Here is a 26,036-nt window from a genome sequence, read left to right as displayed (position 1 = left end):
AAAAAAAAAAAAAAAAAAAAAAAAAACTCAGCACTTGCAGAAACCATCTTCTCTTAGGCTTACATCTCAAAGCAGTACATTTCAGAAAAACAGTTTCTCTATATGGAGGCTCCCAGATGCCCAATCATCTGCTCTCTCACTGCCACTTCTCAGCAGGGCAGAGAAAAATAAAAGATGGAAAACATCATGGGTCGAGATAAGGACAAGAAGATCACTGACCAGTTATTATCACAGGCAAAATAACTTGGGGAAAGATCAATTTAATTCATTACCAATTAATAATAGAGTAGAATAGTGACAAACAAAAACAAAACCAAGAACTCCTTCCCCTTGGCCCCCCTCTTCCCAGGCTCAACTTCACTCCCAGTTCTTCTACACTGAGCAGCAGTGTCCTTCCCGAACTGAGCCTGCGGGGGCTGCCCACAGGCAGCAGCTCTTCAAGAACTGCTCCCACACGGCTCCGTACCACGGGGTCCATCCCCCAGGAGCAAACTGCTCCAGCACGGGTCCCCCACGGGTGGGCGGCAGCTCCCCCCAGACCCCCTGCTCCTGCGTGGGCTCCTCTCCACGGGCTGCAGCTCCGGCCCGGGGCCTGCTCCTGCGGGGGCTCTCCATGGGCCGCAGCCTCCTCCAGGCCACATCCACCTGCTCCACCGGGGGCTCCTCCACGGGGGGGCTGCAGCGTGGAGATCTGCTCCATGTGGGACCCATGGGCTGCAGGGGGACAGCCTGCTCCACCAGGGGCCTCTCCACAGGCCGCAGGGGAACTGCTGCTGCATGCCTGGAGCACCTCCTGCCCTCCTGCTGCACTGCCCTTGGGGGCTGCAGGGCTGTTTCCCTCACATTTTTCTCACTCCTGTCTCTCACAGCTGCTGCACAATGATTTTTACCCTTTCTTACATGTGTTTTCCCCAGGGCACCACCATATCAGCTGCTGGGCCTAGCCGTGCCCTTCCTGTACAGGCTGTCTTTGACTTAGGTCCTCTCTCCTCCTTCCTCCAGTGCAGATCACTGCCCTCTCACAGCCTTATTCGTTGTCTCCCTGTCCTGCAACTGGGAGAATGAAGCCAAAGTTTGGGCATGCAGAGCAGCTCTGGAGATCTCATGATCCTGCCCTTGCACAAAACGTCTCTTCATATGAACAGTCTCGTCAGCTCTTGCTTTCTCATATTTGTGTTACTTATCCAGTCCCTTTCTAATCTGCAGACTTCTTTTCCTGTAGAAGTCTCACTGAAGATTGATCTACATGCTATGGTATATTCACACACTGTTAGAACAGAAGAGCAACCCACAGAGGAGTAGCCTGCTCAGGCCTTGCACCAAACACACGACAAGACTGCACCAGGAATTCGACCTGAGTTAAAGACAGTTTCATTGTCTTAGCTGTTTCCTTTTCTCAACAGCCACAAGGCTGCTGTGCTTGTGTCTCATCAATCTGGACTCCGGATTGCTCAAGCTTTCCTTGTATTGCGAATTTCACTCGTCCATCTTTCCATGGCTTTGCCAGCAGGCTTCCTGGTGACAGCGGATGAAATTTATCTCATCTAATCGTAGACATCTATTGATTACTGAAATCTACACTTAACTGGTCACCCGAGGCTCCTTTACAGGATCCTCTCTTAATGGTGAGAAATAGATGTTTTTAGGGTGCAATTCACTCAGCCTGTTTTCTGTACCCACATGAGGAAGGAATGAATTGCATCGCAGAAAAGCATACCCTTCTTCATTTACTTATTGCAAGGGTTGCCTAGGGTTCAGTGGTACTCAATACTCATTAAAGGTCTACGTTTAGACAGATGAGTCCCACCTGGGTCGCTCGCTGATTCCTCACAAGGCCTTGCAGTCTGGCTGAACTTAGCTCCCACAAGTTGGGAGCTGACTGCGGTGGGAAAGCCCTACTACCTAAAGACATCCACTTTGAAAGTTCCAAGTCTGATGACACATTGCTTCCCACCTCTACAAGGACATGTGCTAGCTGAAGCATGTCTATATACAACTTCTTCAGAAAGGTCCTAAAATCACACACTGCTTTAGTACAGCAGATGTCTCTGCCAACTCAGCTAGATCTTTCCACAGCCTTAAATAAATGCTATTTAGAAACTGCTGATACATTTTTACACAACTTAGTCAGGTATTGCCTGAGTGTAGTTCTATTCATTTTTGTCAGAGATAATGTATGGGCATTTCATTTCCTTTGAATGATCGTTCTTCTGTCTCTTTCTTATTCCCTTGTTTAGTGTATCTGAGGAACCTCTTCAGAGATCAAGAAGCAGTATCATCATTCAGCTAACAATTTAACAAGTCACTTTATATCTAAATAGACATACTTTTTCCATTGTCTATCAGATGTAGGAACAGGGATGAAAGCTTAAGCTACTTACAGTTTAGGTAAATACACCACTAACTGACAGACAAAACCATCCTGAGAAAGCAATGCTGCTAATCTCAGCATCTTCAGCTGACAAAGGATGTGTAAATAACATCAAAGAGATACACCACTCAGGAGCAACCCTATGTCTGCCTCTACACCACAGCTCTAGACACCACTTGTCCAAAGTCTGTCCAAGGACTTCTTTGGAGTTATTCCATCAAATTCTAGCCTGGACAAACTATCAAGGCAATCATAGAATATAAGATAAGATTCATTTAAGGAACCCAGGCATCTGGGAGGTAGAGAGCTGAATCTCAGATACCATGTGGTGGTTCCCAAATAGTCAGTGAAGGTGTATTGGGTTTACAAGACAAGGGTTTAGCAGCAGGGGAGCTGCAGGGTGACCTCTGTGAGCAGAGCCCAGCAGCTGCCCCATGTCAGATCAGAGCCAGCTCCAGACAGCTCCAAAAGGCACCCGCCGCTGGCCAGAGCTGAGCTAGTGACGTTGGTTGTGCCTCTGGGAAAGCAGATTTCAGGAAAGGAAAAAAACTGCTGTGCAACAGCCCTGCAGACACCGAGGTCAGTGCAGGAGGAGCAGGAGGTGCTCCAGGCACCAGAGCAGAAGTTCCCTTGCGGCCTGTGGAGAGGCCCCCGCAAGATCAGTTTGGGAAGGACGGCATCCCATGGGAGGGACCCCACGTGGAGCAGGGGCAGAGAGTGACCGTGAAGGAGTGGTGAAGACAAAACATTAGGGACTGACTGCAGCCCCCATTCCCAGTTCCCCTGTGCCTCCTGAGGGAAGAAGATAAGAGAGGGTGGATGGGCGGAAGGTGTTGTAGTTTGCTTTTGGTTTCTTGCTGTTCTAGTCTGCTGGTGATAGGCAATAGATTGTATTAATCTCCCTATGCTGAGTCGGTTTTGCGTGTGATGATAATTGTTGAGTGATCTCCCTGTCCTTATCTCAACCCTTGAGCCCTTTCCATCCTATTTTCTACCCCTGTTCCTCTGAGGAGGGGGAGTGAGAGAGCAGTTTTGGTGGAGTTGAGCTGCCCAGCTGGGTAAAACCACCACAGAAAGGAAAGAAGCACCTCCGTAGGATGAGTCATCCCTTTCTCAGAGAGGCATCATGGAGAGGTCAAATAACCCATCTCTCTCCTAAGTTCCCCGCCTTGATCTTAAGAGGAGGCGTGGGTGACTAACTCAAACTTAGACACTGAACTTTTACATGCTTAAAGTGAAGTAGGACAAATTCCACTCTAAACAACTGTGGTAGGAGACAATCTGATTTAGATAGAGCAGATGCACGCCTGTTGACAACATGGGAAGTGAAATGTAAGTCAATATCCTAGTTTGGGCACATGTGCAGCTCTATATGTGCAAAACCTGCAAGAAGCCAGCAGTCCAGCTAGCACACAGGCTGCCTTTGTGGCCCGTCACTCAGCACACAGTCAGGAAGGCATGAGCCAAAGACCTCATGTGCAGCATGAAGGGGGTTGGACAGAAGGCCTGGTCTCTACCACTCAGCAGTGTAACAAATTGTGCCAATCACGGGGAAAGAAATATGAGAACAGAAAACCACATTTAAAAAAGTTTTGAAAGACAGTACAAACACAGTATTTGAAATAATATCTGAAACCTCTAAGGTCTTGACCTTATATTAACTCCTTCAATAGACAGTTCTAGAAGATACAGTTTTTATTCAAGATACTAAAGCTACTACTTATTCCAACAGAAAATAAAAAATGGAACAAAAGATATTCATCCCTCATGTCATGTGGGCTAAATCTCAAGAACACTGCCAACCAAACTAATGAATGCACCCTTGCTTTAAGCAATTACATGTATGTCCATACAAACAAAAATGTACTGTTTCCCCTGAGGTTTACTGCAGAACAAAGATAACATTGATAAGCATAGCAGAACTGACAGTTAAGATTTCACTTAACTGCCCCAAATGTCTTCTTATCTATACCACCAATTCTGTATTTCTACATTTCTATGGGATATGAATCCTATATTACTACAGAAGCACAAAGCAGGAATCCTGAGGTATATTGGTGGGCGTGGAAGGAGGAAATGAAAAACACGCAAACTCCCAAGGAACTGAATCAGAAAAAAACTTTCTTACATGTGTTTCCTGAGCTGGGTGCAGACCAGATAAAGCTTTCCTAACTTGATAACTCACAGGAAAAAAAAAAAAAAAAGTTGAAGATTGAATGTAGAATGCTAGATTCTAGAAATGTATAGTCAGTTGATTTTTTTTTTTCTTTTTAAATGTACTTCTTCCCCAGAAAAATTCCAAAACAATTTAGCTCTTTTTTTGGGGACCAGTAAACAAATAAATAACAACTAAGATTTGATATTAGGGAAAAAATAATAATAATAAAAACTCAGACTAAGTCCTTACTGATGTTTTTAAGCCCCTTGTATTGATCATACTGCATATCTTACTGCATATCTAAATGGGATTTAATGTATGTCTGTAAATAGCACAGGAGGCAAAGTCAGAAATATTTTAGTCAAGAGGCAGAAACAATTCTTTTCTAACAAACAAATCCAATTTTCAGTGCAAGGAGAAGGAAATTTTACTATGTATAGGAACAACATTTATTCACCACAAAGAGGCATGCTAGACAGTAACAAATACAAGGTGCAGAAACTGCCTGCAGGGACAAGGAAGGGATTTCCTCTATTTGCAGATACAGAAGTCTGGGGGTAGGAAGGAGAAGGAGAATCTCATCTGAGGAGGACCTGAACTTTCTAAATGCTTAGAAAGCCTATGGAATATGCCAGGCACAATAAGTTATTCTTGCCACTGTCAGAAATAACAAATAGAGGGTGTTTCCAAGTAAAGCTTTAAGCTTCTTTGTTATTTGTCATGTTCTGTGGTTGCAAGTTGTTGTGCTTCCACTTGCAGCAGAGCTAGCATGTGTGATACAATGCTTGCTGAGCTGCTGCTTCTGCTTCAGTTTTCATTCACTAAAACAATGATTCAGTAGCCAAGGATGGTGACGAAAAATGAACCATGAACCAAATCCATCGGATTTTGAATATCTGAGTAAGACCATAACGGCACTGTAAATAGTGATTTTCCTCAGATTCCCTGTGAGGTATCATCTTCAGTATTTGACAATCATTTAAAAAACATATGTAGCCACATCTGTAGTGGCAAAGAAGTTTACCAATTGCACAGAAGGAACCTTGTGATTAAAAAATGAAGGCTTCATTAGACAGACATGAAAGTAGCCTGGATCTGCTTCCTCACAGGGGAGACAAGCTAATAGAAAAACAAATGGAAATAAAGATGTTCACTGGCAAGAAGAAACCTGGAAAGTAGCAATGCTAACAAGAAGATGGTGTAAAGCAGATAAAGCTGAATGAAAAATCCTGAATATGGTGCAACATAAAAGCAATAAAGCAACAACACTTGGGGTTATTTTCTCAGAATCTGCCAAATCACATTAGGAAGAAGCATCAAGCTGGCAAAATCAAACAGTTAGAACTCTAAAAATACTGGAATTAAGGTTATCTCTTAATTTTATCCTCTTGTTCCACATAAGACCTGCAGCCTTATTCAGTGCATGCTATCCAAATCCCATACCAAACAAAAATTAGATTTTCTTCTCAATGCCCCCATCACTGTCACCTTTAATGTTTTAGTGTTTCACAAAATTTCTCTTTAAATTCACAAAACCTCTGAGAAGGGAATTTCTTTTACAAGTAGCAATATTCTTGTTTTAAAAACAGAAATTTTAGGCACTGCCGTAGCACACAGCTGCTATGTATCTGTGCGCCTTGGTGCCCCATTGAAAAGCAGGGACTTGGAGAGGGCAAGAGAGACCCAAGTGATTAATTCATTCCCAAACCACTATTAATATTTTTGCTGAGTAAATAAAAGTTCTGTGAGGGGGAGGGGGGATGTTTTTCAGACATTGCATGCACAAACATACAGAGAAGGATGCGGAAGTAATCATAATCTTAAGACTTCCTTCTATTCCTGAGTGCTTGAGTGTGCAGTCTCAATATTCTTTTGAAGGCTTAAAAAATCTTTAGGAAAAGTTTTGATGTAAGCAGATATACTAACCCTTACCTGCCTTATTTGTAACAGTCTACGTAACAATTATGCCACTTGTACTAATAGGATATTCATCTGTAGTGAAGGCTCCTTAGATTGGACAAGCAAGTCAGTGACAATTTTTGATGTGACGTTGTGATTTAAAAATAAATAAATAAATAAATAAATAAAAGCAGTGATGCCTTTTCCAGAATAGACAAAAGATCGCTGAATATTGGTAACGAGCTGATTTACTCCAGTATTTGTCACTGGTGACACCAGTACTGAGAGACCTTTTTCTGTGTATTGTTCTGGTGTCAGTGTCTAAAAAAGGCTGAAAAAAATGTCTGAAAGCAGGAGAAAGTGTCTTAAAGTGAAAGACTTTGGTTTCCTTGATTTATCAAAACAAAGCCAGGGCGATGCTTTGATTCAAAATGCCAGGAACTAAAGAGATCTTTAATCTAACAGAGAAAAGGTTTAACAGCACTAATGGCAGCAATTTACCAGAGGACAGGCCCAAATTAAAGTAAGGGTTATATATGGAACAGTTGCAACAGATTACCCAGAGAATTAATGGGTTTCTTGCCTCTTCATGTCTTCAAAGCAGAACCAGATGCTGCCCTTACAAATGTGCTTCAGAGAAATCCAAATGATTGGTGCCAACGTAAAAGTAAAGAAAGGAGCAGTTGCAAAGACTGGGTTACATTCATTACCAACGTTTCTGGCCTTAAGGCTGTTCTTTAGCCTTTCTATGAACCAGAAATAGTTACAAGCATTTGCTGGCAGCAGAGGAACAGCGAGATTCAGGAATTTTGATCTCAGTTCTAGATGCTGGGGAGAAGCAGCCTCTGGTTCTTCTGTTTCTGACTCTTTCCTCGTCCTCCTGAGAGCTTCCACATGAGATTTCTGTGGCTTCAAGCCTTGCCCTGCCATGTGTCCTCCTTCCCACTTCCACAGCACAAAGCCCTCGCTAGTGCAGAGACCTTGGAGGCCCTCGGGCTCCCTCCCTCCCCACCTCCTTCCCAAATCACCCTGCTGTGGTTCTTTCATCCACACCTCTCGTGTACAACATGTGAACACCCCAAAGTCTGCCATTTCGCCAGGCTGCCACAGATTAAGGAGGCCCCTGACAGAGGCACCATACATGCCACAGCCTAAGCACCAGCGTGCTCCTCCGTAATGGCGGGGCACAGAAAATGGCGTGCATTCCCTCAGTCCCACCGCTGGAAATGACACCTGCGTTTGAAATAAAGTGAAATGAAATGAAATGAAACGAAACGAAACCATGTAAAATAATATAAAATAACATAAAACAGTTAACCGACTGAGGAAGACTACAGGAACTTTCAGGCCACGCAGCGTTAGGCTCTGGCAAACCGGCCCGCGCAGGCAGAGCGCCACTGTCGGCTCGACCCTCGCGGTCGTGAGCGACACGACCGACATGTCGCGCCTGTCATGACACCCAGAGGGAGCCGTGCCGAGGCTGGGGCCGCCTGGGGCGCTGCTGAGCTGGACACGTGGAGCAGGAGGGCAGCGGGGGGCCCAGCTGTGAGCGGGCAGGGGCCGGGGCGCCGCGGGGGGCTGCGGGTGCGGCGACAGAGGCTGGGGGCGCCGTGACAGCCAGCAGGAAACTCCGGAGTGAGATGGGGAAAAGACAAAAGGTTACTGCCGAAACCCGGGATCGAACCAGGGACCTTTAGATCTTCAGTCTAACGCTCTCCCAACTGAGCTATTTCGGCTGACGGTTTAACGTTGTGAAAGAGTTATCTCAAAGCCATTGTTCCCCGCAGTTCGCCTGGCCACCACAGCAGGATTTGGGTACGAGGGGCGCTGCCAGGCGTTCCGCGTTACCAGACATACCACACATGACGGGTCTTTGCGCGAAAATTATGCCTCAGCAAGAAGACAAGGTACCATTATCAGAAAACTATATGAATATGTGCATGCACTTAGGAGAAAAGTGCTTTGGTTGTGGCTCCACAACCAAACGTGCCACCCCACAATTTTGGGGGGAACAAAAGCTAGAACATCCTATGGGATTCACAAGCATTAAATCAGTGGTATTTTTGAAAGTTTCCATGATAGCGTTTTGAAGCCTGACAAATTACGCACAGAGCCTTTGGTGCACAGGGGCACTCTTTGTGCCCTGGTGGGAAGAGCATCCCCACCTGTGATTTTCCTGGGGCCTTGCTCAGGGATGCACCTTCTGCAGGGAAGGTGCCCTGCCTCTGCACAAACCACAACATCTAACTGAGCATATTTATCCAGAAAAAAGGATTTTTTCCCCTATTGCCACTTAAGCATTTATTTGAACGGACAGCTGCCATCTCACGCCTGTGGCTACAGGACAAATGCAAGGGATATGCCCAAGCACGCATTAGCATGCAGGGTACCTACAGCAAACACACTCATGGCTTGATTTTCCAAGTGCTTCTTCACCCCCCCCATTGCCCCAACAGGATGTGCCTGTGAGAGCATCCCTTCTTTACGGTCCCTGCCCATGGTGGGGGAGGAAATGCTGCTCTGCATGTCCAGGCGCTGCTTCTCCCTCCTCTTAACCTAATAAAACCCAACAAGATTCTGATGCAAATTCTCATCACCCCGTGGCTTTCACCGCCACGGGTGACGATTGTTTTACTGAGCAATGATGAATGTAATCACTTAATGAGCGTGTCTTTTACTGATGCCACTAAGGCAATCTTATGATCTTTGGTGCTGATAAACTCAAAATGTGTGATTACACACATAGAAGTTAAAACACTATTGACACCAGACTTTTCATACCCATTAGCACGGAGGAAAAGGGAAAAATAGAGAGCTATGGACCAACCATTTATTCTAATCTTTACTATTTTTTGAAACCTTTCTTTTTGCTAGAGGAGGGTAATGGAAACAGTGGAAATAAAAACAATAATGGCAATGCAAAATCAAACAAAAATACAAGTATGATTCTGAATCAGATATAAAATATTTTATTAAACAAGCCAAAGGTGCTGGTGGTTGTTTTTTTTTTTTTTTTTTTTAATGAAAAGTCCATGTATTGAAAAGTAGGAATATCTTAGCTATTTAAAGAGCAGAAGAATACAGCTTTAGCAAAATAGAACATTCTGAATACAGCTAAAGCTATTCACAATTTTCTTCTAAGAGGAAGAAAACTGGTGTGTGCTATTTTGTTCAGAATGGGAATCAAGGGTTTAAACAAAACACACACACACACCAGCTTTTTCACCCTCAACCTTTCTCCTATACCTAGTAAAGAACAGGGTGGATAAAGAAAAGTAATTTTTTCATCTATCATTCTATGACAATGTAATAAAATGTAAACCAGCCTCAACCACAAGTGGGATCTCAAAGACAAACAGCTTATGAATATATACAAATAGATGCCAAGGTATACTTTGTCAATAGACAAATCTTCAGAGAGTACAAGTATCATCTCCACCACACAAACTGGAATCTGCTACACACACAAAGGCCCCACAGTGCAGAATTCCCAGTGCAGGCAGACTACAGAGAGCATTTCCTCTGCCGTCTGCTTCACCCATCTTCCAATTTCTTTCACTGCTGCTTGCAAGAGATCTGCAGGCTTCATATACCAAGACAAGACAGTAGCAACATTGATCTTCCCCAGTGCACACAATTGAAGTGCATGGGACTTCAGTAGTTGCTTCCTAAAGACCTAATCCATCCCACAACAGTAAGCCCCCAGAGATGCAGGACAGCAGTCCCCAAATAACTTCCGAATCTGAGCCTCTCATCTGTGACAGAACCTGTACAGAAACCTTCCTTCAAAGGGCAGCCATTCTCCTTTAGGAAAGCTTCACCAATTTAAGTGAAACAAACACCTACTCCATTTATTTTCTTATTGGTTTAACCTGCTTGTTCCGTGACGCAAACCCTGAGAAAAGTGGACTGAAAAATTGTTATGCTTACAGTATTTTACATCATTACCTCTGCCTTCTGCTGAAGTGCTACTTCATATCTTCTCAGTGAGGCATAACCAAAAGCAGTGCACATCTCCACATTAACAGTTCGCTGGTTGATTTTGTCATTTCCTTCTACAGAAGAAGCCAGAAGGATGATGGCAAAATAAGCTGTTTTCTTTATGAGTAAGGACTATTCCTTGGGAAAGAAATTCTCCTACCAGAAAACTCACCTGCTAAGGCAACCTGATCTACAGCAAAGTAGCACAAAGTAAGAATCACAGATTTAAAAAAATACGTTAAGTAGGAACATCTGTTCAGCATCTCAAACAGTTTTGAAGATTTAATCTCTCAAAATATTTACATAAACTAAGAGAACAGCTACCACTAAAAGTTATAGATCCTTCTGACAAATCCACTCCCAATAATATTGCTTCTATGTAACCGTTTGGATGGTTAGATAAAATGTCATTAAACCTTCAGCATCTAAACATTCAAAACAACTTTCAGAAGACCTGTTCAATATACTATTCAATAGACTAATCACAAGCTTTTCTTCTGTGTATTTGTCATCACATAACACATTACCAGAAGTTAATTTTTTTTTAGTGTTTCAAACACACCGTATCTATTTGTCAAATTACAAAAATATTTTAATAGAGAAGATTCTATAATTTCTATTCCTAAAATTAAAGACACTTCTTATTTCCAGTGTTCCACCATCAAAAGATGTGAAAGACACGTATTTACACTGGAGCTCACCCAGGCTATCTACCATAGTAAAAATAAATGCAGCTAAAATGTATTTTTTGCAATATTTCAGCTATTTCCAATATTGGTTTCTACAAGACACAAAATGGTCAGATGGATAAGTAACACTGCCTATTGTAAGAAAGCTGCATCACAAGGAAATATAAAAATTAAGAACATATTTGAATGTTACGTTTCAACCATCAATGCGTATTTGACACTGAGATTTAAGCAATTCACTGGTACAAGCTTAACCTTAAGTATACGGTACGCCAAATATTCTAACAGACTAGTGCATATTAAGTCCTGTAATTTCTGTTCCCAAATGAAAGTTTTGACTACCAAACCAAATATGAGAAAAAAATAAGTGCAATGCAATTCAAGTACGGTATTATTATCCCACCTTGTCACAGAAATAACATGTTCCCAGGCTTTAGAATATATATCTGGGACAAAAATTAGTCTAGAAGCGTACTGCTCAGTCTTCTTTTAGAATGATTCTTACCATCAACAGCACCATTCAGCACACGAGGTGTGATGCAATTAGGAGCATTGCAAATCCAAAGGCAGCAATACCTGCCAGCTGAGCCAGATACTATTAAGTGTTCAGTTACTACCACAACTCTAGCTTGTGCAAAGATAAGGCAAATGCCCCAAACTCCACCATGCCTGCATCTCAGGTGATAGGGAAAGGATTTCTGCAAAGTGTGCTAAACTTAGTTTCTGAAAGTCTTGAATTTACAGCAATTCAAATATGCAGTAAAAGACAACTTCAGAGGCCAGCAGTGTTTCTGAGCACACCCTAGCATCTTAATTCTCTACTTCCACAGGTACATGGAAGCAGAAGAACTGTCTGGGGCTGTGCTTTTATCAATATACTTCTGTACTAAGCAAGAAGAGTTTCTTCTTTTACATGTCACCTCAAAGGCAAAACAGTGAAGATCGTTTTGTTCAGGACACAGGAACGCTTAACAAAAAACAAAAAAAACAACCACCATCTACTTTGAGCTGGTATGTACCGACTCAGCTTATTTACCCAAATAAGAGAAACCAGTTATGCTGTAAGTTTTTAATCAATAAATCAACTTTGAGAAAGATTTATTGACACATTTTCAGCACTGAAGTTTCATCCAAAGTTTTACATTAAAACTCAAATTTGCTTCATCTTTAAAATGTTTGTCAAAAAACACACAGACACCAAACACAGCATCAAATAAGGCGTGCCAACCCACAATTCGAAGGAAGTATTTAAAACTTTTCATCGTACATAGCCTTCACATCACAGGAAGTTACATTACCGGAATGTTAATGACATTACAGTATTTGAAGTCTGTTACAATTATAATTTAGAAAAGGAAAAAGGAAGTTAAAACATAAAAGGACATAATACAGTAAACAGATGACTTCTAAGACATTGGAGCAAAGTTTAAGAAATGGCTTGTGGAAATCTCAGTAAGAACATCTGCTTTCTTAACACTTTCCCCATCCCTTTTACAAAAAAGCATTTAGAGTAGATAACAGTTTAAACTGTCATCTACACAACGTAATACTGCAACAATAGAGAAAAGAACTGTGAACCATATGGCTGCCATATCTAGTTTTTACCAATCAATTTATACTCTCTAGAAAATACATCATCTTTTCCACTTGATTTAAAACAGAAGGCAGCTATTTAAAGTGACAAAACATATATTAAGTGTAAAAACAAAATAAATCAGATGAAAGATTTCAGAACTAAAAATACATATATGCACACATTCACTGGAAGTCCCAAACACTGTAGTCACAATCCTCTCATTCAAAATGAGTAAGAGGGATTTGACATCGGTTATACTAACTTTTATAACAGTATAAAAATTCTTCACCCTGTAAAATTCTTCAGAAAAAAATAAATCTATACCTAGTGAAGATTTAATATTGCACCAAAAGCTGAAATTAACAAGTTAAACTTATAAAGTGCTGAACCCTTCCAAAGTCATGCCATATTATAGATCTGTACTTATCACGGTTCACGTATCTTGGATACATTAAGAATTTGCTGTGGTCACTTGATTGCAGGCTTCAAAGAAAAGACTGTGAGGTAGAATAGATTCCTTCAAGATCTCTGCCACCTTATGGAACATTAAGCTGTGCAAATGGCTCTGTCACAGGAAAGGGCTCCAAAGCTTTCTCTGCATTTTTCCAGTTGTGAAAGTTTTCTTTGTACCATTCAACTAGCATGTAAAGAATGTTGATAAATCAAATTGAACAGAGATAACAGGGAAATTCAAGTATTTCCACAGATATCAAAGACTACCAACAGACTAATATTTCATTATGCAAGAATTTAACCTATAATGTTCAAAAAAATCTAGTTTTTAGTCTTTACAAATTCTATATTCAAGATTTATTGTACCTACAAAAACTACTTCCAGTACCTTATGCTACTTTTTTTTAATTACAAACTCACTATATAAAAAGGAGCTAATTTTATGTAAAATTAAAATGATAAATTCATTCCCTTCAGCTCGTCATTAATTAACCTATAGACTCAATTTTACCCCCCCCCCCTTCCCTCCTCCCATCACTTCCAAATCTATTCGAGTAAATGGCATCAGACATACTTGTTTTCTCTATTCCTTCTTTCCAAGGCACTTTAGGTCTCCATCCTAACTTGTGCATTTTTTCTGAATTCATTGGGTATCTCATGTCATTGGCAGGTCTGTTGACAAATAAAATGCACAGGGAAAACAATTTGGTTAGACTTCTTCCATTAATTAGATACACAGGACTTCACGCTGTCTTCAAGCCATCATTAGGTATGCTTCAGTTTTGAAAATCCCCTTCAACTTGAACAGATTACACTGCATTCCAAAAAAAAGTGACAACTTAGAGCAGCTACAACACAATTCAATTTGCACAACTACTTAGAATTGACTAGAATAAATATGAATTAAATGTCTTCACACAAAAATTAATGCTAATCTCAAATCACTGTCAATGCAAATTGGTGCATTTGCAGCTCTTTAGACAACCACTAAGCAAGGCAGTGTTTTCTAATAACAGCATTCACATTTCTCATCCTGAAAGCCCACAAAATATTCACACGCTTCAGTTCTGAAGTACAACGATTTCTAAAGCACTGCCGTTACAGTGCCTCATTAGCTGCACGAACTTAGTATTATCAAATATGTAGAATGCAAACTGCAAGATTCAACGCAGAAAGACATTTCCTTCCATTAAGTACAGCACACATCTTTACTTCCACAATCTGTCAGTAAGGTTGTCTAGCCCAGCCTTTCTGCCTTACTGGCATTAGCATACTGAATAGTTAAGGTACACATGCAGACAGAAGCAAACTACTTACCAGTTACTAAATCACGATCTTGGGGAGAAACACAACCAGTTTTTCCATAGCAAGTAACCCCCAGGACCTAAGTCTCTCAAAATCAAATGATTATTTGTAAGGTATCCTAATACTCTTTTATAAGGTCCCAACCTTCTTTTTTCTTTTGAAGATGTATTCCCATGCAGTTAGTTTTCCCAAGCCCATATATGTTTAAACATTAGCAAACAGGACACAAAACACATGAAGAACCATCTCAGTTGGAACTACACTGAAACCTACTGAACACTCGCATCATGTGCTCAAAGGGAATTTGTTCAGGTCCTGTGATACATTTAGATAGGACTCTGAAAAATACTTCCTTTTAGAGAAAAATTAGTATATTTAAATACATTTCAGTTGCCAAGAAAACCATCCAAATATGAACAGAAAGTGAGAATTCTAAAGGCCACAATAATACTTAACTGCTATCTGCAGATATGTGATTTCTAATCACTCCAGAGAAAGAGTGATATCTGAAGGATGCAGAGTCATTGTTGCTGCAGAAAAGAAATGGAGATAAAAGAACAGAGCCAAACCAAGCCTGCAGTTAAGGATTACGCACAGGAAAAACACGTATAGAAGCTATCCATTTTTGCTGCTTTGGCACCTCAAAGTTTTACATCTACATTTAAGATGGTAGGTTTTTATCTTAAGCTAGGAATTTAGTTAGGTACATCCTTCTGTCTGTGGAGTGTGAGTCTTACGTATAAAGCACATCCAAATCTGAACTAGACACATTAACACCAAAATACTAAAGCTAGGTGAGAGACAATTGGATTCACCTCTCAAGTGATGTTGAGGACAAAGTAGCGAATAAATTATCCTTAAAGAAAGGATTTAGTTACTACGTAAAACCAGTCCTTTTCCCAGAGCAAACTTCAGCAGTGAGAAGTCTGAATAAAGTCTGTAGACAGCCAGACTTAGAAGATTTGAGGTAAATCCTCCCAAAGCAGTACACACTTTCCAAAGATCCAAGTAATTAAAAATATTTTTTTTACTCTTTTTTTAAATATAAAGTATACTATACAGATCGTAGACATCAAGTCCACAAGCAAAAAAAATTAAGAAAGCGAAATATCTTTCAATGCCTCAAAAGTTATCACGTGATTTCTAAGCACTCCAGAGAAAGAGTGATATAAGAACTAGGGAGAGACTCACTGTTGCTGCAGAAAAGGAAATGGAGATAGAAGAACATAGACAAACCAAACCTGCAATTAAATCTGGAAAAGTTATCCCAGAAACACTTTTGCAAATAAGTATGTAAGTATTCAGCAGGAGACCTTCAGGACAGGGCTATCCTGTACATGCTTAGCAATTTTTTTTTTTATTTTTTTTTTTTTTTTTACCTGTCTTTGACATAATCCATCCAGTGCTCCATTTCAGATTCTGAACTGGTCTTCTTTATCTAGTAAGAAGGGAAAAAGGAAAAAAAAATTCACCCCCTCGTATTTTGCACCATCTTGACATATATTTAAAACTAGATTTCAGTCTGTCATGGAAAAACAAAAACCAAATAAAAATGGTCTTATGTCTAAACTGAGCTGTCAAACTACTTAAACCAATTCCAATACTTCTCCCTCATCCAGGCACTTGCTAAACATTCATAATTCAATTGTTGTATTTTAATTCTACACATTCTCAGACCAAAAATGAAGTAGTCAACATGGAAAAAACTTCAAATGGTTTCTAATTGCTACACCAGTTACGTCCCAGTCAGGATAGCCAACTCAGTGCCTCTACTGCACATAGCACGGCTGCCACAGGAAGGTTAGCACATCGTTTTTCTATGATCCGCTGCAAGCACTAAACTATCTCACAGAGCAAAAGGTTTATAGAATTGTTTATATGGGCAATGACAAGTATTGTAACTTTTTACTCACTAAGTGGATTAACTCCTTAGCAAGCTGGGCAATGGACATCTCAAAATTAGTTCCAATGTTATAAATTTCACCTGGCTTCCCCTCCTTCAGAACAGTAAGGAATGCTTCTACAACATCAGTAGCATATAGGAAATTCCTTCTTTGAAGTCCAGAACCATGAATACAGCTTAAAAAACAGGAAGAAGCAGAAGATTTTTGTTAATCCCTAAACAGAAGCACTCAATTAAAACGCATCTCAAACTGTTCTACTGCTAGAAGTCACCTGAAGGTATTTTAAATTAAATAGCTGACACGCAAACAATCCTTCAGCTTTTTTAATAAATCCTATTACTGAAATAAGCAATTCATAATTTAGTTATGAAATTATCATTTCACAAACCATACAACATTTATATAACTAATTACAGTTTTACAGCAAAAATCACACAAAAAAAAGGCACATACCATTTTCTGTTCTGTTGCAACAAAGATATAAACTTTGGAATAACCTAAACAGTTGAACATCAAGAAAACAAAAGAACATTATTTTAGAAGTTGTTATTCTGCAAAGAACATAGTGCTTCACCATTAAGTATCATTACATACTTTAGTAAATAAATTTAAAATGTTGAAATAAACTTAAGTCTAATCAAAGAATGCATTAAGCCTAGAAACTGCAAGCTTTTTTTCCTAGTATAAGCAGAGTATTTTGTAAACCACAGTTGCTTTTTCCAAATTTCAGAGGAAATCAATTTTCGTTTGTTTGTTTTAAGAGTAAATGCCTCTATTGCATTGTAACTCTGACCTTTCTGGTCATCCATTACAAATGAGAAGTTATAAACTTAGTGTTTTTACATATAAGAATGGTTCCATTACTTTTCACACACAGAAATGAACTAGAGTCTAAAGAGGCACGACTACCGCAAACTGTTCAGAATATAGTTTGACCATACAGCAAGTTGCAGCAAACGTATAGCAAAAAAGTACCAGTCATTAAAATTATTAAATTTGGAAGAGCACCAATAAAGAATTTAAAGGTAAGCAAACACTAGTGAAGTAATAGACACCAGCTTGCAGCATGAATATTTACAATCCTATTATATTTGGCTGTATGCTTAGATACGTTCATCATGGCCCAGAAACTTCACAACAGTTGGTCCCTCTAATAAGTTTTCAAATTGAACACATAGAAACCTTTTTTTTTTTTTTTTTTAACTTCTTCACTTACTTAATACCCTAAACATATGAGTAGCCATACTAGTTATGTCCATTTTAGTGGACTAGTATAGTCCATTTTACCTAGTATTGTTTTTAAACGATAACTAGAAGTGGATACTTGAGGACAAGTTTAAATTCAAAGGAATCAAGTAGTGATACATCTCAGGAATATAGTCCCAACATCAAGCAATCCACAAACAAATGTTTGCCAAGCCACAGTAAAAACACACTTTAGAAAGCGTTGTCCATCTGTAATATCTGTCTATCTGCAATAACACAGGGAAAATAAATTTCTTATTTGGCTAAAAACAGAAATAGTAAAAAACCAGCTACATTTCAAATAAATTCATTCCACTAGTGTACTTCCATTCATTAGCACAGCATGGTATTACCTACAAAGGCATCTCCCTCTCACTAATAACTATTCTAAATTGTTATCCTGCAAGGTAGTATAGAGCTATGCAGAAAAAAATACAAGTCTGTGCTACTTCTCACCATGTATCTGATTGCTAAAGGTTCATCTTCTCTATTGCCCATACATGTTGGAACATCTCTTTATACCAGATTCCTCTCTTAATTTACTTTTTTAAATGTTGCCTCAGTTATTTAACATTCCTAGCTACAGCAGGTAAAAATGTGAATTCGAGTAATTTGTAGGGGAACCCTGCCAGTTGAATATTCTTTGAAAACTAGAAAAAGTACAGAACAAAGCCATTGCAGGTAAACTCTTGTAAGTAACTGGAAATCTTTAACTGATGCTTTACTGACAACCAGAACACATGTATACATTGTACTGATGGGAAAAAGCTTTAGTGTGATATCAGAATATACAACCACAGGTAAGCACTGACTAATATACTTGCAGGACAGCGCTTTTTTGTAAAGTCTGTCCATTCTTATGAGAAAAAAAGTGACATTACTAAAACCTTAAACTATAGCATACTGAAGCTAAGAGTAAAGCATGAGTTTGACTTACTTTTTCTGGATACTGGTGTGGCCCATAAACATTACTGCTTCGCGTAATAACAACTGGAAACTTAAGAGCATTAAATATGCATGTCATTACATATTAAGTATACATAGCAGTGAAAAACAGCAAGCTTCTTGTTGAAGAACAAATGATGACACACTTGCAGTGCCTAATAAAATACCCAAAAGCTTTTACAAACATTAATTAAGCTATCCATACACCTGCCTCCAGGCCTATAGTGACAGATGTTCCCAACCTCTCAGTCTTGAGAAGGACCCACCATAGGACTTTATGCACATGTATCTGGTTGACTGAACACTTCCTCCTTACTGTACATAAAATATTGCAGCCATTAACATCATATTCAAGTCAACCTGATATCAAAAACAGCTTTGCAGAATAACGTAAAAAGCATTGAAAACTCAAAATATCTTTGCTTAGATTTAATCATTTTTTCAATCTTTTTTTCCACATTTACTATAAGATTAGTCTTAAAACAATTTGAATTTTGCATATTCTGCTTACGTGTATCTGGATGTTCCTCAAGCTTACCAATGTTTTAAAAATTTTTACTGTTCTCTTTGACCATTTTATCAAAAATAACTTTTCAGACATTACAACTCAGATTTTTTATTTTTAAATCTAAAAATAATTGACCACTCTCCAGCCTTTTGCAGTACAACACCACCACTAAGTGGCTGATATACTCTGACCCATCCAAACTACAAGACCAGAAACCAGGAAAGAGGTGACATCACGTCATCTAATGACTTTTCTTTTATACTCTTACACATATAATGTACATTTAAGTACGAGCTTCAGAGTTTTTAAAGCATGCATTAACTTACTTGGTACCTTTCCCAGTAAGACTGAACAAAACACTCCGCAGCTGCTTTAGAGGAGGCATAGGGATTTGTAGGACGTTTTGGTGAGGATTCGTCAAATTCCTAAAACAAAAGCTTGCATTACTCAATTTCTTTTGCCCATGTAAGTCTTAAAGTTACAAAAGCTACAGCTGCAACTGAAGTAAACATCCCTAAAATACTTGGGCACACCAGACTGAGAAAGATACCCTTCCATTTAAAAAGGAGACAACCAATAACCCAAGACAATATTTATCAAACACGAGAGTCAGCCAGAACATCAGCAATAACACTTCTATACTTCTAGTCAAGTACCTCACAGTAGCAGATCCATAGATATTTACCCTGCAAAAATAGTAACTATTGCCACAGGAAAATTCAATCCTCTTCAGGCTCATATCGCTTGAGTGCACCACAGCCAGTAAATTGAGCTTTCAGTCCTAAATAAAATTGGTCCACTCCCCCTTTTCTATAAGCTTTCTTCTCTAAGGAAAATAAAATTTCAGCCCACAGCCTTTCAAAAACAAGGCTTCAACAATTCTGTCTTGTTCCTCGTGGCTACCCTGCCACTTCTATCTATTTGTCACTTGAAAAAAAAGAGAAACAATACTGAAACAAAGGAGGGACTCTACAGTTGCTAAGGTTCCACTCACAACTATCACCTATATGCATGACTAAAAGATTCACTGTTCCTGTCTGGCCCTTGCCTCTGAAATTACTTGATCCTGATTTACTTTTTGATTTCCTTCCTTCCCCCCCCCCGCCCCCCGAAAAATATCTTTAAGAATCCCTACTATGATTCACAAGGGGTATCTATCTCTTCGAAGCATTAACATGCCATTAACGACACCAACAAAAAAACTTCAAGACAATTTTGATACTTGGCTTCCTAAAAGCAATTAGTACCTACTTACACATTCAAGTATTGTCAGAAATAGCTCAAAATCATACATTTAGAGAGGATAATGAAAATTCGAACCTCATGAACTTCCAAGCTCACCTGATCAGTGCTGCCTCCATATACTTCATCTGTACTGACATAGACAAACTTCTCCACATTGGCTTCATGTGCAGCAGCTACCAGTACATTCGTGCCATAAACGTTCACATATGTGAATTCGAGGGCGTGCCAAAATGAAAGATCTACATCAGAAAAAAAAGATTAAATTTAGGTAATACATGGCTTTCTATTGAACCATAATATTAAGGGCAGCAATATAGACTGGGATTTTATCACTAGTTCTTTGATTGTCAGGATAGCATGGTCACCATTAAATGAAGTAACTTTCTACATATATTTGAAAATAAAATTTTTGCCTCAAAAAGGAGGCCAGAATGAGGAACAAAAGCTTATTAGCTACAGATGGTTCAATCTGAAATAGCTCAAGTTAGCTTCATTTAAGTGGCAGCAGAACTAATTCCCTCCTCCACTAGGAAGTGCCAAGCTCAGTCAGAAAAGTATCACTCAAGCACCGTCATGAGATATATTCATATAACACCCATTACTGCTAATAAGCTACCACCTGTTTTAACTCTTCAGATTGTTCCACTAACTTAATGACTTTGGGCATATCAATTTTGACAATTCTGAGAAGTATTTTCCTGGAGAATTCTTCAAGGACTTTTGCTCATGATGAACAGAGTATGATAGGAATACTTCTCATTAACGGTTTTACTGAAGAGCGATAATCTGAAACAGGTACTTCTGCCCATAATTAATTTTCTCTCTTTTTAGAGTTCTGGCAGTACTCTAAAAGGAGTTACACTCACTCTTAGCTTCTACTCTATAGTTTTTCCTGCAAGGTTGCAGCCAATCAAGTGAAATTACCTTCATGACTCCACTACTACAGTGTAAGTTACACATGTCTCGAAGGAATTTAAAATATCTTTATATTTAAAAAAAGCATTTCCATTTATACATTATCAAAATAATGAAGCACTTTAAAGCTGTGAACTCCTTAAGTTAAAAAGGCCACCAGATCTTCAATCACGTATTCTGTAAAGATATCAAACCGTATCCTTGTTTTAAGTGAATGGAGAAATAAATAAAAAAGATGAAAATTATCAGTATACTATTTCAAACAAACATACACACAAAAATAATACCAGAACATGCAACAATACTCACCTACATGAGTTTGGGCTGCAAAATGAAGGACTATGTCAATTTTCTCAGTTTCAAAAAGCTGTTTTATAAAATGAGGTTCACAAATATCCCCCTAAACAGTAAAAAAAAAAAAATCATTAACAAATTAGGTTTTTTTTCTTTCAATAATGAATATACTTTAATTTGAATCAAGCATCATAAACAAACCATTACAAAGGAGGCACAGGAGAAAGTTTTGCAGTAAGCACAAGCTTGCAAAGCCAAAGCATTTATCTTATATCAGAATCACAGTATTACTCAGGTTTTTTTTTAAATAGCAATAATAGAAAACTAAGACTGTCCAGCCAGAAGAGGAATTTATATCCTCAAAGAGCAAACAAGATACAAATATCCAGAGTTTTAGATACAAGATGCTTTCTTTTAGTTCTTCAGAGATACAAATACAGCTACCAGCTGAGTTTGGGGCAAAATACCAACGCCGTATTGCTTTTTGAGCAACAGCCTCAACAACAGGCACCCCATTTCAGATTTTATATCACTATCTAATATAAACAATATCACCCCCAGAACACACACAACAGAAGTACAGTGTAAGCTAAGGTCAGAACAAGCGCCTACAGCGAATGGGAAAGTTACGGGAGTCTGGCTGGCAGACAGTGACACCTAGTGGCAGTATGAGAGGCGAAGTTCATCCCCACTGTTGTCAAAATAGATGGATGTCTTCCACGGGTATTTTTTTTTTTTTATTACCAGAAAAATTGATGTATTTGGAAAAGAGTCAGGCACCAACACACAAGCCGTTTGTTAGTCTGACACACAATCAACAGCAGCTTTCAAAGGTAAGTACAAGCTGAGAAGTAGCTTCTGATAATCATCTATTGCCTCAACTTAAACAAGACAGTACTTCAAAAGCTACGTCGGGGGAGGAAGACTTCTGTATTTTCAAGAACAAGGCAATTAACTAAACATAGTTCAAATGCGCCTACCTTTTAAGAAGTTCTCAAGCAATGATTCTGAACAACTGCCTCAAAGAAGTACTGTATGTCAGAAACAGAAGGAAGATCTACTGATTTTCCTGTTTCTCATCCCTGAACACAAATGAAACACTCCAGCAAAGACTTCAGACCCATACACTATTTTTAATTAATATGGCTAGAATTAGTCACTTTTTTTTTTTTTTTACCTGAAATTCAAATTAAATATTTCTTTTTCTTTTAAGATTGCTTTCAATAAGGTCACTCAAATTTATATTTTTCTTCTAAAAATACTGTCAGATGTAGACTTTGCCTCAGACTTAAGAACTTAAGATGATTTTAAGAATCTCAAGGTACTTCAAGAAAGCTTTTTAAAAGTAACTTGTATTTACACAGGCCTCCCCATTGTCAAAAAATGTACAATTACGGAAATAATACTCAACCTTTAACAAAGCACAAGTTCTAGTATACGTCGAAAGGCACCATGCTGAACAAGAATATATATTGCAATTAAATCTGTTGGAAGTACTACAATATCTTTCATACTGCCCCTTATGATGATCTCTAAACTTTTACTTTGCCAACTTTTAAAACAAAGAACTTTTCTACAGCATTTATCCTTCCTGCTCTCCCTGCAGGCCAGCAGTAGCATCGTAATTCTAATCTTCGGCTTTGACCCTCGAAGAGTGTTTTTTCAGTGCATTTTTTTTTGGTCAGAGTAAATACCTTGTCAACTGCATGTAAGTTCTAACCAACATTCTTTCAAAATAAACAAATAAATAAGCAAAAAAAAAAAAGAGGAAAACACCACACTAAATTCTAACTGAATAGCTGGAACGAATTACTCTTATTCTCACAGTAAGCCTTGTGAGAACATATTCCTACTCTAGTTCAGAAGCAGCATTTACCATCCTCCTGCTCTGTTTACAAGATGCCTTCTAGAACTCCGTGCACTGGTAACTAAGCACCAGTACATATGCAGGTAACAAGGCCTTTATTTAGCATTCATATGTATCACATTGTATACTGAAAGCTGTCAAAACAATTAGGAAAAATTACAAGAGAACAGCTTAGTACATATCCTCTTACCCTTCAAGCAAATTTTATCCAGCAGCTCAGGAATTAACATTTATGAAAATAAAAAGAGAAGTTTACAAAAACAGCCACTGGGGTAACCAGATGTGTGGAAAAGTTAATTTCCCAACCTTGCCTGAATCTAAGAAATACGTTGAGTTTACATCTTTTACCTCTGAAAAAGTTTTGTCAGTTTAGTGGATGGCTGCTGTTTCAGAAAGTTAAGTTACGGGCTTTTCTCTGATGTCCTGCAATTTCAGGCAGCCTAGCTGAACAGAGAGACCAGCATCAGCACTGACTTAAACGCAGCAAAAGAATCTCAGCACACAAACCTAGCAGTCTGAATATTTATCCAAACAATACATCTAAACCTGTCTCCTGCCTGAAGCCTAAAATGTTGGAACAGTAAACTGATTGAACTGGCAACAGTTTAAAAAGAAAGGACATACCTTGAATCTAGACCCTGTTCCAAAACAACTACAAAGTACACAACACGAACAACAGTAAAGGGAAGAATGTAGCCTGATTCCTAGTACAAACAGAACAAAAAAAGAATATAATGCACACCACGGATTACAACGAGCTGCAGTGTTTGAAGGTGCAAAACCTAAGAGAGTCTAAGCATGAAGGAGCCAAATCAAAGGCCATCTTACCCACCCCAGTTATCAAAGCAGTCTTAAATGAATCATTCCTAAAGCCAGTTATCTCCATACTCAGCCTTTTACCTTCTGAACCTTTATTATACAATAAAATATATCACAATTTTCAGAAGACTGCTGCAAGTAAGAGGCAGAACACATTGTCACACAACTGCACACTGTCACAGACTTTTCTGGGTGAAACATGGATTCTATTAATAAAGGTATAGAACTGCAGTTGTTGTGTCAAGCTGAGCGTCAGGCACACACTTGCCTATTCCAAACACTGACTTACTTTCTACAGGAAATTAGTAGAAGTAATCTCCATTTTCATTTATGGTAAAACAGTGGTTTTATACCTAGGTTTAGAGGAGCTCTGGAGACTACATTACCATGATACAAATACACACATACAAGAAGTTAAGTTTCCTAGAAAAGAAGGCTTTATCACCTGGATAAACTTGTAGTTTTCCTTCTCAGAGACAGTTTCAAGATTCTTCAAACTTGCACAGTAGTCAAGCTAAAAAGAAATACCCACAGAATATCAACAAATAGTCTTCATAAAAAACAAGCAAACCAACTCAGCTCTAACTCAATTACTAGAAAATTGAAGATTAAAGTAAAAATTGCTTTTCAAAATTTTGCAAGCAAACATTGTGAAATACGAGAAACACAGAAGTCTGAAAGATATCCTTAGATCACAAAACTTCTTAAACAGACACCTCTAACTTCAAAAGTCTCTTTTTCCACAAATAATAATTGATATATAGTTATCTGTAGCAGGCACAGAACTGTGAGAATAAGCAGCAGTTAAATTATTTTTGCTCAGGAACAAAGGGAGAGTCAAACAGAAGATTAACAAATAACAATATTTCAAATAAATTTCAATACAGTGTAGTTAACATTAAAAATCTTTACAAATGATGTTCCCTAATAAAAAAGGAGACAACCCACTTACCTTATCTAGATTTATAATCAGATAGTTTGGATAGTTTTTGACGAGGGACACAACTACATGTGAAGCACTGCAGGATGAAAGAGGAACAGAGAATTTTTCAATTACATTGTTAGCTTTAACGCAACAAAGCGATGACAAATCAATACCAGTTGATAAATCAATACCAAGTTATATCAGTCAAACAATATCAAAAGTCAGTTTAGCAATAATCAAGAGGCTACGAGGGAAGAAGGAGCTGTACAGACAGGAGAAAGAGCACCTCACTGAGAGATTTTAAGATATAGCAACGTTATTCTTTCAATTGCTGCATAGCATTAACTGAAGAGAAGATTAAAAGTTCATGCTGTAACGAGAAAAAAAATCACCTTAAAAAAGAAGTATTACACACTACAGTCAGCTAGCATTTTAAAAGATTTTTATAAGATTTTTTTTTTAAGTTTATACATTAGGTACATACTATATATTTATACATATATATAAAGTATATATGTATATATTAGAATATAGGTTTGGTATTAGGTAGAGCTCATTACTCGACTTCCCTAAGTTACAATGCCAACTCCCAACCCTCTACCACCCTCCCAACCTTCTACCACCGCCCCCAGGTGTAAGAAGAGGTGAGTTTGGGTGGTATTTTTTTGGAAGCAGCCCCCTGCAGAGGCAGCCGCCCCCCAAAGCCCCCCCCTCCTCCTCACATGAAGCCGGCGCCGCCCGTCACCAGCAGCCGCTTCTCGAAGCGCGTCCGCGTCGCCGCCGCCGCCGCCACCCCCGCCACCGGCTGCTCCGACATCGCCCGCGCTTTACGGCGGCGGCGCGACATGGCGGCCGCACACCCGCCTTACCCCCTTACCAACAGTCGCCTTTTTACGACGCTGCTCTGCCTTACGGCGGAACCCGGCAACCGCCACGT

The 26,036-nt window shown here is 39.1% G+C and overlaps 1 protein-coding gene and 1 non-coding gene across 3 annotated transcripts; both read right to left on the bottom strand.

Annotated features, from left to right (window-relative positions):
- Positions 1-8,091: 8,091 nt before the first annotated feature.
- Positions 8,092-8,164, bottom strand: TRNAF-GAA (transfer RNA phenylalanine (anticodon GAA)). The gene has a single exon. It is a non-coding gene; the product is annotated as a tRNA-Phe (tRNA).
- A 1,212-nt stretch (positions 8,165-9,376) lies between these two features.
- TGDS (TDP-glucose 4,6-dehydratase) lies at positions 9,377-25,964 on the bottom strand. 2 transcript variants are annotated; one of them, XR_004781486.2, is made up of 13 exons: positions 25,822-25,964; positions 25,127-25,193; positions 24,620-24,688; positions 21,504-21,594; positions 20,376-20,518; positions 19,361-19,459; positions 18,519-18,578; positions 16,790-16,833; positions 16,346-16,511; positions 15,812-15,870; positions 14,445-14,962; positions 13,702-13,799; positions 13,269-13,311 (listed from the first exon to the last, which is right to left on the bottom strand). XR_004781486.2 is itself a non-coding variant. In XM_035564874.2 (12 exons), exons 1-12 carry the CDS (start codon positions 25,944-25,946, stop codon positions 13,211-13,213), a joined length of 1,122 nt encoding a protein of 373 aa, XP_035420767.1. In that variant the 5' UTR covers positions 25,947-25,964; the 3' UTR covers positions 9,377-13,210. The 2 variants fall into 2 exon arrangements, 1 of the variants encoding a protein (XP_035420767.1); XM_035564874.2 differs by lacking the exon at positions 14,445-14,962 and having other exon boundaries at positions 9,377-13,311.
- Between the last annotated feature and the right edge of the window lie 72 nt (positions 25,965-26,036).

This window comes from Cygnus atratus, chromosome 1, assembly GCF_013377495.2.
Source record: "Cygnus atratus isolate AKBS03 ecotype Queensland, Australia chromosome 1, CAtr_DNAZoo_HiC_assembly, whole genome shotgun sequence".
Taxonomy (NCBI): Eukaryota; Metazoa; Chordata; class Aves; order Anseriformes; family Anatidae; genus Cygnus; species Cygnus atratus.
Note: the sequence above shows the minus strand (reverse complement) of the source record. Positions and strands in the feature narration are given on the sequence as shown.

Coding starts and splice junctions, on each gene's coding strand:
- TGDS (XM_035564874.2), bottom strand. CDS start 25,946: ATGTCGCGCCGCCGCCGTAAAGCGCGGGCGATGTCGGAGCAGCCGGTG. Junction 24,689..25,126: donor TGATTATAAATCTAGATAAG/GTAAGTGGGTTG, acceptor ATTTCTTTTTAG/CTTGACTACTGTGCAAGTTT. Junction 16,512..16,789: donor TTGCAACAGAACAGAAAATG/GTATGTGCCTTT, acceptor CTGTTTTTTAAG/CTGTATTCATGGTTCTGGAC.